The sequence below is a fragment of the Miniopterus schreibersii genome, assembly GCF_964146895.1.
Source record: "Miniopterus schreibersii genome assembly, chromosome: 7".
Taxonomy (NCBI): domain Eukaryota; kingdom Metazoa; phylum Chordata; class Mammalia; order Chiroptera; family Miniopteridae; genus Miniopterus; species Miniopterus schreibersii.
The window spans coordinates 36,673,899-36,688,983 of record NC_138108.1 but is presented as its reverse complement, the minus strand read 5'-3'; the positions used below and the strand labels follow the sequence as shown (position 1 = coordinate 36,688,983).

At 40.2% G+C, this 15,085-nt stretch overlaps 1 protein-coding gene across 2 annotated transcripts in view; it reads right to left on the bottom strand.

Moving 5' to 3' along the window:
* ZNF385B (zinc finger protein 385B) overlaps window positions 1-15,085 on the bottom strand; it is a 306,355-nt gene that overhangs the window by 230,860 nt on the left and 60,410 nt on the right. For both annotated transcript variants that reach the window (XM_081142157.1, XM_081142156.1), the window contains exon 3: window positions 5,211-5,546. In XM_081142157.1, coding sequence (XP_080998283.1) covers window positions 5,211-5,546 — 336 coding nt within the window. The remainder of the gene's footprint in view (window positions 1-5,210; window positions 5,547-15,085) is intronic.

Sequence of the window (15,085 nt, the reverse complement as noted above, 5' to 3'; positions counted from 1 at the left end):
ACATCAAGAGGCAGAGTCTGTTTTCCACCACTGGAGTTTGGACTGGTCCTGTGACTAGCTCTGACCAAAAGAATGCAGTGGTTGCATTTTCTGCTCTTGCTGTCTTGCGATGCTGCTCTGTGACTCTGTGTAACAAAGCCTAGTCTAAGCAACTCAAACACAGAGTCTACCGGAAAGCATGATCCAGCCTACAGTCAGCACCAGTGGCCAGACGTACGAGAGAGGCCATCTTAGGCCCTCCAGCCCAGTCAACCTGTGCTGGCTACCTGAGTGACCTCCAGTGAGTCCAGGACAAGAAATGCCTAGTTGAGAACAGCCCTAATCTCGGACCCATAGAATCATGTGTAAAATAAAGTACTGTTTTTTAAAAAAATTCTAATGACTCCTGCCTACCTTCCTACTTCTCTTGTTTTCCTTTCTAATTCTCTCATTCAGTTTCAGCCAAATCTCAGGTTTTTAGACATGCCAAGCTTTTTCAGAACTTAAGATTCTAAACATTCTCCTTACTCCCTTTGAATCACACTTCTCCGCCCTCTTTGCTGGACTAACTCCTGTTCAGTCTTAAAAGCTTAACCTTAAATGTGATTAGAAATTCTTTTGGAATTAATTGAAGGTGAGAAAGAAATTGTGCATTTTAGTTAGCATGCAACTGGGAAAAACAAACATCAGATAATAAGGAAATAGTCACGAATTCTTTTCATTTTTACTTTTAGAAAAATATGTTGTAAGAAGTTATGCGAGGTAACGCAGAGTTCAAGACAGATCTTAGACTTTGAATCTCTGTGTGGCCTTAGGAAAGGCCTCCAAATCTCTCTAATTCTCAGTCTCTATATTTATAATGTGAGGAAAATCATACCTATCTTGTTGGGTTGTGAGGACTGAAGTCATTATTTCAGTAATTTCATGACAACCTCTATCTCCAGTGCACCTCAAAATCAAGTACAGATGTGTCTCTCTTACCACAAGTCAGCAGAACTTCCATACTTTGAGCCTGATGTTTTATAGTTTTAAATATTATTTGTACCAAACTAGTGCCAAGGGCAGGATCAGAGACCTCCCACTAAGAGAGAATACTTTCCCATTCTGAGGAATTGTCGATCCCCAAAGCCCAAGAATACAAGCAATCCTCCCCACCGTAATCCTTAGGGCAACTTGAAAGGCGCAAACGCTCCTTGAGGACACAAGAAGAATAAAAGACAAAGTTAATATTTATTACTCTATTTGATGATTTACCTGCTTCTGATTGGAAGGGGGAGGGTATCCGAGTATCAAGTATCACTGAATGATATTTAGGGAAAGCCTCTAAACAACAAAAGCTGGCCTTACCGCATAAACAGGCTGCATCCCGAGAGAGAACATAAGTCCTCTGTTTTCTGATTCAACTTCCACATCAGGTACGCTCTCTGAGCAGTAACCTGTCAGCACGAACTAGGCAACTGCTGTCCAGCCTAACTTTTATCTGTAGATGAAAGGCAGTAACACCATGGTGGGGAATCAGGCCACAGAATTAGGCCGACTTATTCCAAATCCAGCTGTTACTTAACCCCCTTATTCATCACCCACATTGTAAGCAATAATGCTAGAACCTTCCTCATAAATCCGCTATGAGGATTCAAATGAGGTAACCTCCTTTGCACAAGACCTGGCACACGGTAAGGCCCCATTCATCCACTTGACCGCAGCCTTTCAGTCCACCTTCAGTGTTTTTTATGGTTCTGTGGAAAGTACAAAGTTGCTTATAAAGCTCACAGTTGGGAGTGAGAGTTGGCTGATGGGATTGGGGGGCTATGCCACTCTAGTTCCATGACATAATGCATCTTTCCATGGGTCAGTGGAGGTCCCAGGAGAAGACAAAGAAACTCAAGAAGAAACTCTTTTCCGATCATTTCCCAATTACAGAATTATTTAAGGTAAGAAGCTCCTTTTCTGGGTATAAATCCTTCTCGGTGTGTTAGATTAGTGTTCTCAAAGTGTGATTTTGGAACAGGAGCTTCCTCATTGCCTGGGAACCTGTTAGATATGCAAGTTCTCAGGTTCCGCCCCAGGTCTACTGAATCAGAAACTCTGGGGATGGAGCCCAGCGAGCTGCATTTTAACACAGCTTGTCAGGTGATTCTGATGCAAGCTAAAATTTGAAAACCACTGGGTTAGATCATCAGTCACTCACACACCAACTGCTTTACATTTTTAAAATTCAGATTCACCTCAGAGAATGAAAGGGTGAACGGGACAGGGATGATGGGGAAATTTTACAGGAGTAGGCACCTAGGATCAAAAATAGGTCTCAGCCTTTGATAGCAGAGGGCAGGACTGCCACAATGTTGGAAAAAGAGGTACCTGTGGTTGAGGAATGGAGCCTTTTGTTATTAACTGGAGGTGAACTGGGAGGTGCAGCTATATCTCAAGGCCTCCCAATCCCTAAGGGAACACAGGGTCTGTTAGGAGCACTGGTGACCCACAGAGACAACCAGAATAGCAATCATCTACCAAGAAGAGCACTGCAGTCTTGCCAAGGCTGTAAGGCAAGGACACCTCTCCACCTCACCGTTGCTCCATGGTTCGCCATGGTTCCCTGGCAGAAGGGCAGACAGAGGATCAGCATGAAAGACAACTGTGCCCCACCCTCCACTCCAAACTCCAGGGTCTGTCTCATCAAATCTTAATTTGGTTATATGTAGAAGTTTTTATAAATACAACCAAATCTTCCAAATCAAACAGTCCCTCTGAATATATAAAAGTGAGAAGTTCTGGGCAGAGAAGGAGTTAAGGGTGCTGCTACCCAGCAGGAAACATACATTTGATAGATCAAAACTGAGGAAAGTGACCGGAAAAATAAAACTGTGTCAGGCTTGCTTCTCATTGAGTTGAGACTCTAAACAGTAGCTAACATGCACATGCACAATAGCAACACCAAGGTGTATATCATGAACAGTTTCCTCTTTCATTAGGCATTCCTCAAAAAGATAATTTTTAATGACTATGGTTCCCGTCATTCATCTTGTAAGTGGACTATTAGGAATTTAATCGTTCTCCTATTGGACATTCAGGATACATCTAATATTTTGGAATTATAAATCATGTCATAATCATCTTTATACATACAACTATGTCTAACTTCTATTTCAAAGAGGAGACATTATTATACCTACTTTTTTTTTCCCAGATGGGAGGATTAATGCTAATCATTTTCAGAGGTTAAGTGACTTGCCTTCATCATATGCTAAACCCAAGTCTCCTGAGAGTGAATCATTGACTATATTATCAATATATGAAAATTGTCCTTTATGCCTAATATACAGATTTGACAATCTGTCTCATTTTCTTACCCATTTTTCTACATATTAATGTATTGTGTTATTCTAGATGATGAGCTATGTTTTACTTATAGAATATATCCATAATTACCTCTGTATATCTTTGCTAAAGTTATTTTATGTCAGCCAGCTAATGTCACTAACATGGGAGAACTATAGAGAAATTAAGGAATCTGAGATTTACATGTGTGTTTTCAAGCAACCGTTCATGCCCACAAATATATGACAGCACACATGTCCGAATTTAACCTGAGTGCTACTGCATGGCAGGAAACAGCAGGAAAATAGTGACGAATCATGGCTTCGCTATTAACTAACTATAGCTGGAACTCTAGATCGGCCATTTCCATGCCATGTGAACCTAGACTGATGATTTTATCTCCCTGTGCCTCCATTCCCAATCTGCAAATCAGGAATAATCACATTATCTACCTCACGGTTGATGAGAGTATTAAATGAGATAATTCCTATAAAGTCCTTGGGACAAGAATATGGCCCTTAGAAAATGCTCAATTAATGTTAGCTACTAATATTACTACTTATCAGAAGCTATAGGTTAACAACCTCAATTTACGCATAGATATTTGGATGTAATTCAAAGCTTTACTCAGCGTTATTTACTCTCTGATTTAGATATAAGACAGAAATCAATTTTAACCTAACACCAACTATATTTTTAATATGTAAATGAATATTTTTGAGATGTAAAAATATTTACAGATACATTACCGTATCAGTATACTTATAATAATTATAATAATACATAAACACAAAATGAAAAAAGTAATTTTTCAGTTTTTGTAAGTCTGTATCCTATAAGTTCCTGTAAGTCTTTCACAGCATGGTAAGTATTGACTGGGGAAATAATTTAATGAAATTAAATTGGTAAACAGTTGTTAGGCTAACTTGAAATATATATATGTCTACAGCACACATACAAACAATTATGCTGGAGCTTCGTAAGGATCGTGTCATAACTTCCCAAAACCAAACACTGCGGAAAAGCCCTGAGTGACACCCCAACAAAGGGCCACTCTGCAGCATCTCCCTTCAGGTGGAAGCCTTGTCAGAGGCTGGAGTGGAAGTGCAGCTCTTCCCCCACGTGCAGGAGGAGGCTTATCCCGGCCACCCAGGTAATCCTGCGCAGAAGGTTCACTTTTTGTAGACATCTTCACCACGGATAACAGTAAATTTCACATTTTTCTTTAGTTACGTCGCAGTGAAGATACGTAATGACCAGCAGTGTGGAGGAGGCAGCGCTGCCCAAGGACAAGATAAAGGATTTTAAAAACCGATCCGAATTCAGGGCAGCTGCAGGAATGCAAAAAGCCCAGCCCACGGGACAGGGCGAGAGGCGAGAGGCCAAGGCGAGCGCTCCTGGCAGTGCCGGGCGGCAGAGGTAAGGCTCCCGGCTTTGGCATCGCCTGTTCCTATTGTTAGAACTCCGCCCCCACGGAAGCACTGCGGCTGGCAACTCTCTAAAAGAAAGTAGCAAGTCTAACACCCAAGATTAATGCTCCTTTCCTGCATGGTGCTGTTATAAATAGGGCTGCAGCTTTTTATACACTATCAAGTAGAAGGCTACCCAACAGAAAGCAGACAAAGGAAACCCAACAAAGCCTAATTTTATAGAGGGGGGGGAATGACGTCACTGATCCATTTGAAACGCACTGCAAAAGACTTTACGAAATGTTCATGCACTCTGGGCGTACAGAAACAAGCCAAGGGTCCAATAGACAAATTTTGTGTGTGTGTATATGTATTTGTGTCTAATATGTATATGATGATGATAAATGTGTACTGAGAAGTAACAAACAGCTGGTGGATTGGGCCTGTGAGGAAAAGAACACACATTACTGCGGTGGCGGCTTTCAGGTGAGAGGTGAGTCTGCCTACCTGCGCTGGCGCCGGGGCCGGGGCCGGGGCCGGGGCCGGGGCCGGCCAGCAGCTGCCCTGCGCCCTGGGCTGGGGGCTGAGGCTGTCCATCGCTCAGCTGCTTGACCCGTTTGCGGTGCGATTTGCCGTTGTAATGGACCTGGGCCTGGGCTGCAGAGTTCAGCTGGATGTTGCACACCTCGCAGAAGGAGAACAGAATTTTCTTTTTCTCTTTACTGAACTGGTCCTCAGGCCTGTCGGTTTTTACCCTCTTGTCTTCAAAGCCCCGTAGAAAAGTTGCCATATTCATAATTCCATCTTCAGGGTAGTTGGCAGGGCTCAAGTAGTACTTCATACCTGGAAAAAAAAAAAAAAAGATACACAACTGCTTGTGAAACAAATGCCTTCTTATTTTCTAGTATGATTATAATTAATTTTCACAGTATGGTTGAAGCTAAAATTCTCCCAGCTACGCAGTGGTCACTCTTGGAAAAAGTCATCAAGAGTAACTGACAGAGCAAGTACAGCCTTTGAACATGTGTTCCCCCCATCTGGGACACTTTCTACTCCATCCTTGGCCCTCCCCCCATCACTTCTCAAGGCCTTTTCTCTCTTTTAACTCTTGCCCACCCCTGAGATCTTAGCTGGAGCTGTCCCCTCCCCAGGAAACCAGTCTGAGCCTGGAGAAAAGGCAGATCTCTGGCTCCGTGCTTGAATAGTGCTGTGTGACCTCCCTGGCTAGCATCTATGACCAGTGCATTTTATATGTGTTTGTGCAATCATTTGATTTATGTCTGTTCTCCATGGAGTGTGAACTCTGAGGGCCATAACCTCATTTCCGGGTATCTCTTAGGCCTAAAACAGACCTTTTACATAACAGGCATTCAAATATCTACTGGAGAAAGAAAAGAATAAATGATGTTATGAACCCAGAGCTGTGAAAAATGTAATGTAGACACAAAGGTATATATACTAGACACACAGGTGCACACCTACAAGCAGACACATGCCCTAAGCTGTGGAGGAGGTAAATAACAAAGACTAAAACACAGTAGGTCTGCAACTTATATTTGGTTGTATTCCAAAAGCCCCTTTACAAGCCAGTCAATGGGAATTTGAAATATTTCCTTATAGGTAGTGAAACAAATTGTATTTAGGTTTCCAGATTAGCCCATAAACATCAATTTAACCTTTGATGAGGTTGAAACGCAGAACATCTGAAACATAAAATAATAGAAATATAATATATGGTGAACTCATATTTGAAAATAGAAAAAGAGCGAAACAGACTAAGATATAATTTTGTTTATTTTTAAGTGCTGAAGTTTTTCATTTATTTATATAAGGAAATAGTGATAGACTATAACTTGAGTGAAGATTTTAAAGGAGACTTTTCAGTACCTCCAGGACCTTAGCTGATGAAGACAGCCTTGGCTTTTTACCTTGTTCAGTTCTACTTTTATATATGTAATTTCTTCATTTTAGCAATACCAGTATTACCAGAATTTTCATACTTAGTGTAATTATTGCCAGGTTTTTGGTTCTCAGTTAGAATAAAGAAAAGGACACTCTAAAGTAAGAAAGAGGAGTACAAGAGTCAGGGAATACTGGCCGAAACCTAAGGAAAAAGGGGGTATGCATGAGAAAGAATTGGCTGAGGTAGACAGTCGTGTGCCATGAGGGATCAGAGAAACAAAGGATCATGGCTTGTGAAAGATTTCTGCCTACGGGAAAAACTCAGGAGGTTGAAAAATGTTGGATTTGAGCAGTTGTGTTCATCTAAGTTGGCATGGAGCTCTATGGGAAGGAAGGAGCAAGTAGAGACTAGTCCATATTTGGATGTTCACTGGTTGAATGTTTAAAATTCAGAAAATGAGTTATAGCACAGGGTATGACTATGAAGATAGATATGGAGTCTATGCATAGAGTATGCCATACAGAACTCCTTATTTACACCCATATACCCTATTGCAAAATGCTCTTAAGCACAGGCTAAATCATAACCCTCTGAGAATTGTTAGAAAAGTCTCGTTTTGACATGTAAAACCTACTTGTCCCATAGGTACTTTACTCTGAGGTCACCATTTCAAGGAACTCTATTTCACAAAATTTTCTAAGTGAATTCCTTTTAGCTCTCCACAAAGGCAGTTTTCTTCTTTAAAATCTATTCAAACTATACATAAATCAGGTTTAAGCAATTCCTGTAGCTGAGTTATAAGTGAAATGTTATTTGAACTGCACACATACCAATATTTTTGCTTTTATTCCCTAAATCCAAAATATCATGGGGTCACAAAAACATTTTTCTCATAAAACTTTGGAAGATTCAGTGCCATATAAAAGTTATGTTCAAACATATTACCTTAGATCCTTTCTTAAAATATTAAAATTTATCTTAAGAATTAATGGAACTAATTGATAAATAAAGAGATAATTTTTAAAAAGAGCTCATCAATAATATATCATTCCCAGTCTAGAAAGTGAATCCATTGTAAAACGTAAGGAAAACCAATGACTTTTAACCTTGCAAGGCTAGTTCAGGCACTATCTCCTTGAATCACTGAAGTCTAAGTGTTATATTTCAACTCAAGCAACTGAGATCCTTGACTCAGCTGAGGACTGATGACGCTGTGGTCTTAAAATTTCATCATTTTGGACATGGCTGGCCTTGCCCCTGTTGCTAATTAACACATGGTAATTCACAGAAACAGGACCTACATCATGATGTTCCTTTTTAAATTTGAAATCTAAAAATATGACTTCTTTGTATTATCTTATAAAAGAATAAACCTGCTTATCTGTGCTTTTCTGATTGCTATTTGTCCTAGAAATAAATCATGCTTTAAATTTATTTAAATATATATTATTTTAAGTAGTTAGAAAGAAACCTTTAAAATGGAATGAATGGATATTCTAGAACTGTCCTGTAAAAAACCTCTTCAGTATACCGGCACCTTTCATCACCTTTATCCCTGTTTTACTTTCTCCCAGGGTTACCCTCCAAGATGATGCCACGAGCCTCCAACATCACACTCAGGGGGCACTCGCGGGAGGAAGTGATGCCTGGGGAGGGGGGGGATGCATGCTGTCCACAAAGTCCCAATTTATTAATTAATCCTAGTTGGGCAAGATAAAAACACACAGAGGAGATTCGGGACTCTGACACTGATTCTTGCCCACTTCATGATGTTGCCAATGTTTGGTTCTGACTCCTACACTCCTATTTCTAAGGTAAAAAGTTGACTTCATGGGTGTCAGGCTAAAAACAACATCCTTTCCTCAAATACAATTTATGGGAAAATTAAGAGGTCAGCAGATAATGTTCATTTTTTGGTATGTTTCAGTATTTATTTCATAATAGAATTCAGATATGGGAACTATGGTGGAAAAAAATAAAAAATAAAATAAGGAATTTTTTAAAAGAAAGCTTAAAATAAGCTAGAAGAAGCAAACACTGCTGCTCCTTGTTCAGAAGAGCAACTACGAAGAATTCTTTGCTTAGTAGTCCCAGAAGTACTTTGAGCATACTTCTACAGCATTTTAACTTTATTGTATTGGACTGAAATTATTGCTTAGTATTTGATTTCAGCAGGCAGTTCATCTGTCTCAGATTTTTTTCTGATCACCTACTGACACTTTACTGAGTTCTGTCTAGAAATATAGATTGTAATAGGGCTCACTGGCCTAAAGTGAATACCAAGAGGTGTTGACACTAATTGCTGTGTAAGAGAAACGGATGTTTTAATGTTTCTAGCAGTTTGTTTCCCTCAAGGAAAAGATTTGAATTCAGCTTTGGGGGCACACTGCTCTTTTGTTTTGGGGAAAACATCTTAGAGGATCTTCCCATTAAGTGGAGATATGAAGGTAAGGCATGGACTCTGGAGATAATATGGTCTGAGGAGTTTAATCTGCATTTCATAATCATATAAAAGGTTGTTTTCACTGCAGTACAGTAGTATCTCTTCACCTTATCTTGTCATTCACAAATTTTTTTCCTGTAAATACTATTGTCCCTAAAAGTTTCTGTTAGATACTGGGAGATGAGCCTGTTTTCTTGTGCAAGCACTTAACCAGAGGAGATGGGTGGAGACTGGAAGCCACCGAGAACATGAATGCATCTTACCTTTAGAAAGAACAGCCTGAGATTGCTGAAGCTCAAACTTGACCATACTGTATAAGCCCCATATTTGGGATCATTTCAGATTAATCAACTCAACTTTGGGGAAAGTACTGATGTTGTTCTGAATTATAACTCAGGACCTAAAGGAAAAGACCATGCCTCTGTGGATGGGTGCAGAATTGCCACAAAGGAAGAGATTCTTCCACTGTCCTTCTAAAAAGATTCATAGGGGCAGGAAGTAGGCGCTTAGAAGGATAAGCCTGTAACTGACTGTCACTAGGCCTGGGGGACAGGTGACTTGTGATCCAGTTATTAGAGACCTGTTCTAGGCATTCCCCTTGTGGGAAAGCTAATGGATCCCTGAAATATGGAGACAGGCCTGAGCCTGGGCAGAGACGGCTACATAATAGAGAATGCCTGTGGGGGACTTTGGTCTGTGAACTCAGAGAAACTCCATATCCAGTAACATGTATGGAGTTGCCCACTTATATCTTCTTTCCTTTTTTCTTTTGAAATCCTGAAGCCACGAATGAAGTCATGCAAACATCACAGCTGACCTTCCTGCTACCGTGGGGAACTGTGTGAGCGTCTGGAACGGCACCCCGGGTAACAGCTCTACATGGGAAGGCAGCGGCCGGAGGCTGAAGATGCCACTGACAGCAGAATCACGCAGTGTCTAGGCCGGGCAGCTGCTAAGACGCTGAGTCAAAACTGACTTGGAGTAGCCCAGGCATTCAAAAAAGTGTGCAAGAGGGCAAGCTGATAAAATATGGAAATTTTTGCATCAAGTAGGGAAGAGGTCTGAACTACTTTGAATTAGGTAATATAATAAGTAAATAGCCTGGGGCATTCGAATTACCCAACGATAAATAAAACAAGGTTATTTTATTCCCATTCATTGTTGTAGATCCTAAGCCAACCAGATGCCTAGCACTTAAAAGGTGTTCCATGAACCTTTGGCAAAATAAAATGATTGTTATAATTAATTCAGCTGAAGTTCTTTATATTGTATCTATATGAGATGATAAATGTTAGCTGAGCCTACTACAATGATTATTTTATAATATATGTAAATCAGATGATCATGCTGTATGCCTTAAACTTGTCAATTACTTCTCAATAAAAATGAGAAAAAGGAAAGAAAAAGAAAATCCTATAACCCAGCAATAGTACTCCCAGGCACATATCTACATAAACCCTTGAACAATGTGCCAGGAGACACAGATAAGGATGTTTACATTTGCCCCCAGCTGGAAACAATCCCTGTGTTTATCACAAGGAGAATGGATGAGTAATCTGTAGTCAATTCGTGCAACAGACACCAAAGTGGAAGCAAATAAAACAGCGAGTGCACACACACACAGTAAAAGGCAAGCTTTGCTCCCTCAAAATTATTACCTCAAAGACATAATTAAATAATAGTTAAACTCATAACATAATACAATTTCTATTTCCATATCTGAAAAGTTATTTTTAACGATGGCTTAGGCTTTGGCTTTACGCAAATATTTAACACATGGGCCTTGGTGTTGCACCAAAAAGTGTACATGGTACACCTGTAGCTATAAAAAAGATAGAACACAGCTTACTGACTGGGCTATGCAGTCTTCTTCACAACGGAAGGCCCGATTCCACCCGCCCTCCGCTCTGCCTGGCCCCACGGCGCAGCACGAGACAGCAGACACAGGGGGAGGCCTGGAAAGCATCGCGGAGCGCGAAGGCCTGGGCGAGGGCAGTGCTGCGGCTGGTCCTCCCACAGCACCTCCGACACCCTGCTCAGCGGGCCCTGGGGCCCTCCAAGAACAAGCTCTCCTGGCTCCCGCAGGTACCTGCCACTGCACCTTCTGTGGTGTGGGAGGGAACTTGAGTAATCCCATAGATTGCTCCACACAAGCCAGACCCCGCCATCAAGCACATAATGTTCTCAGTTCAGTGAAGTCTCAGGTCATCTTAAAGAGTTTACCAACAAGAATGGTGTTTTCTGGCTTTGGCTATGTAGGAAAGTGTAAACTAAAGAGACCATGTTACACAGTCTAACTTCCAGTCACACTTTCTGTACATACCATCTTGACACATTTTAACATTGGTTGAAGTCTTTACTCATTATAAAAATAATTTATATCATTCTAGAGATTTTGGAAAATACAAAGAGCAGAAAAGAATTAGGGGAAATCCTCTATATTCCTACCATTCAAAGTTAAACACATTTTGTTGTTTATTTCTAGTCTTTTAAAATGCATGTATTCTTTTCACAGAATTCTGGTTTGACAACACATATTTGAACTTGCTAAAAGTTCAAATATATAAATATATTAGAGCTGAGCTTTAAATTGATTACATTTACTTGCAATTAGGTTAACAAGAAGTCAGCATTTTATCCCCTCCCCCATAAGGATCAAATGCACCTGTAACAAGTGTTCTGTAGAAGAGAAACAGTGCAATGAGTGCCTCCAACAGGGGGTGCCCCGGCCAAGGCAGTCTGAGGGGTGACGTTCGCACTAGGAGCTAAAGGATGATTAGGAGTCAAGAAGAGAACATTCCAGGCAAAGAAGGTGACATGTGCAAAGGTCCAGAAGCCCAGTCCCTCTAGAGTAGAGGAAGCAAGAGGACTGAGGTGTGAAAGACAGCTGAGGCACTAAAGAGAGGTCAAGAAATGAGGGACCTTTCAGGCCAAGCTGGGGTGTTGGTCTCGGGAAGGTGCAGAGTGTTTTAAACGGGAGGACTGATACGATCAGATTTGATTTGTGGAAAAACACACTTGGCCTTCAGAGAGGATAAAACATGTGGGACACAGTAGAGAGGCTGCCATGTGAATATAGACAAATTCCAGGGAAGAGAAAATGTGGATGGGCCTGGATAGTGATGGTGGAAGCAGAAGAAAAAAGTGGAGAGGTTCAAAAAACTTGAGAAGAAAAATCAACAGGACTTGGTGATGGATTAAATGGGCCTGTGGGCAGAGGGAGGGTTTGGTGTCAAAGATGAGTCCATGGTTCTAACTAACACCCTGATCATGTATTAAATGTACGTGGGACAGTTTTTTTTTTAAATGGATGCCAGGGCCCCATCCTTACAGATTCTGATATAATTGGTCTGGGATAGGGCCATGCCTAAGAGTGGACACCTCCCCAGCTGTTGGGCAGCCAGGGTTGAGAACCTAAAAAGATCGCAGCTATTTGAAAGTAATCTCTGTCCTACTCTGGGGGCCGGCTGTGCAGCTCTCAGTACATTTTATCCGGAAGCCAGCTAGGTGTGGAAAGGGCATTTGATCCCTCCATTTCAGAGAGAAGCACCAGTACTTTGGGGCCCCATGAGACTGCAATCCCCAGGATACAGACAGCAATCTCCAGAATATAGAGAGCCTGCCCCAGAACCTTCTCCTCAGGTCATGAATGATTCTGTCTCATCCTTAAGACACAAGTGTCTCAGAGGACCGGAAGGATGGAGCTTTCTGAACCACATCACATGCAGAAGATAGAGCCCCATATTCAATTCTCAGAAGCTAGCCCAGCTCTCATTTCCTGCTATGCAGAGTTTCCCCTCCTGCGCTTGGCTTACACACCTCCATCCTGCTTCCCTGGAGCAGTTTTCGCCTAATTCTCAACACCTACCTAAAAATGAAATGAATGTACCAAGACCTCCTGTAGACCTCATCCTTGACTATGGGCAACTTCTCTCAACTTCTCTACTAGTTCCCTTTTACCCTGGTTAAGAAAGCTTTTTATTCTAAGCATCACAATAGGGTAGTCTTCCTAGCCCTTCCTGGGAACTTTGTTGATATTACCATTTGGAAAACCAAGTATAGGTAAGAATTATTTTTCAAAAAGTGATGTTTAGAGATATTTTAGACATTTTAATTTAAGATAATGTATTCCCACAGATAACTGTTTTCTTAGGAAATGTACTGGCACGGAATTTGTAGTAAAAATAACAAACTTACATAGATTGACTATGTGATTAATTAGCCAAGTCAGGAACTTTTGCCCAAGAAAAATGCTGAATACAGGAAGATAGGTGGACAGAGTGCCCACTCAATAGATGTAAAATAGAAAATAGAACTATCTCAGCATATGGTCATCCTATGCTTACAACGTAATGCTTTATGACAAGAGGACTTTAATGATGAGCCAAAGCCAGGAAAGCAATAATTCAACCTAGACTGTTCAAATGTACTTTCTCTACCCTTTTTACATGAAGAAATAAACCTTGAAATCTTATGATTTCTCTAAAGGACTAATAACTAGATTGTACTGTTACTTTCATACTTTCTGGAATACACCTAAAATACGTATGCCTTGAACATATCTATCATTGAAAATTTAAAAGTTATGTCTTCTTTTTGGAAAACAAAACTGATAAAAAAATCTTAACCTAGTAGTATTTAAGTATGTTTTTTAAAATTACTTTGAATTTTCTTATTACAAAACTAATGGTTCATTCTCACCAATTAATCCTTAGATTCAAGGCAACCTTAAGCAAAATACCAGCAGGATTATGTTATGAAACTGACAGCATGATTCAAAATGCATATGGAAGTTCAAAGAGCCAAGAATAGCCCAGGCAGATCTGAAGGAAAATAGAGCTGGAGGACTTATACTACCAGATACCACAGCCTATTATGAGGCTATAGCAATTAAAACAGTCTAGTTTTGACCCAAGAAAAACAACAACCAGTGGAACAGAAGGAAGAATCCAGACAAACCACACACACACACACACACACACACACACACACACACACACAGTATTACCTGATTTATGATAAAGATGATAGCGTAGTGGTAAAGGTACTCATTTCTATAAATGGAATGGGTTTATTGGATATCAATATTGGGGGAAAAAGTATCTTAATCCCTACACCTCACACTATATAATAATTCTAGAAGTATTGCAAATCTAAATGGTTCAAAAAATAGTAAACCCTTTAAAGGAAAAGATTAAAAGACCATGTTCATGACTTTGGAGTAGCATAGACATAAAAAGTATTAATCATAACAGGACAAATTTTAAGTTGAAATATGTTAAATGTTTCTTCATCAAGAGACATCATTGAGAGATTTAAAAATCAACTCACAGAGTGGGAAGATATGTTCACAATGTATTTATCCAATAAATGCCTTGCATCCAGAATATATAGGAAAACTCTTGCAAATCAATAAGATAACCAATTGAAAATGAGCAAAAGCCTTGAATTCACAAGAAAGTAATATCCAAATGACCAATAAACATATGGAAAGGCACTCAACCTCATCAGTCATTAGAAGAATGCAAATTAAAACCACAGGGTAGTACCACTACTCACTAAAACGGTTAAAATGAAAATGACAGAAAATACAAAGTGCCTGATAAGGACCTGGAGCAACAAAAAGTCAAACAAGCCAGGTGAAGTACAAATTAGTACAACTACTTCAGACAACTGGCAATGTGCACTAGCGCTGGGCACATGCAGAGTCTAAGACCCAGAGATTCTACTCTCACATACCCAACAGAAATCGGTAACTATACTCACCCAACGTACAGTATTCACTAGAATGTTCATAGAAGCACAAGTCACAGTAGAGCTAAACTGAAGAGTGTCCGAACATCCATCAACAGTAACATGGGTAAATACAGTGTAACATACAGTACTAATTCCCACAAAGGAGTAACATGCAGCAGGAGATGGAACGATTTACAGCTACAAGCAACAATATGGATGAATCTCAGTAATATTAAGCAGAAGCAGCCAGACCAAAAGATTACAAATTGTATGATTTCATCTATTTATAGGAAGTACAAA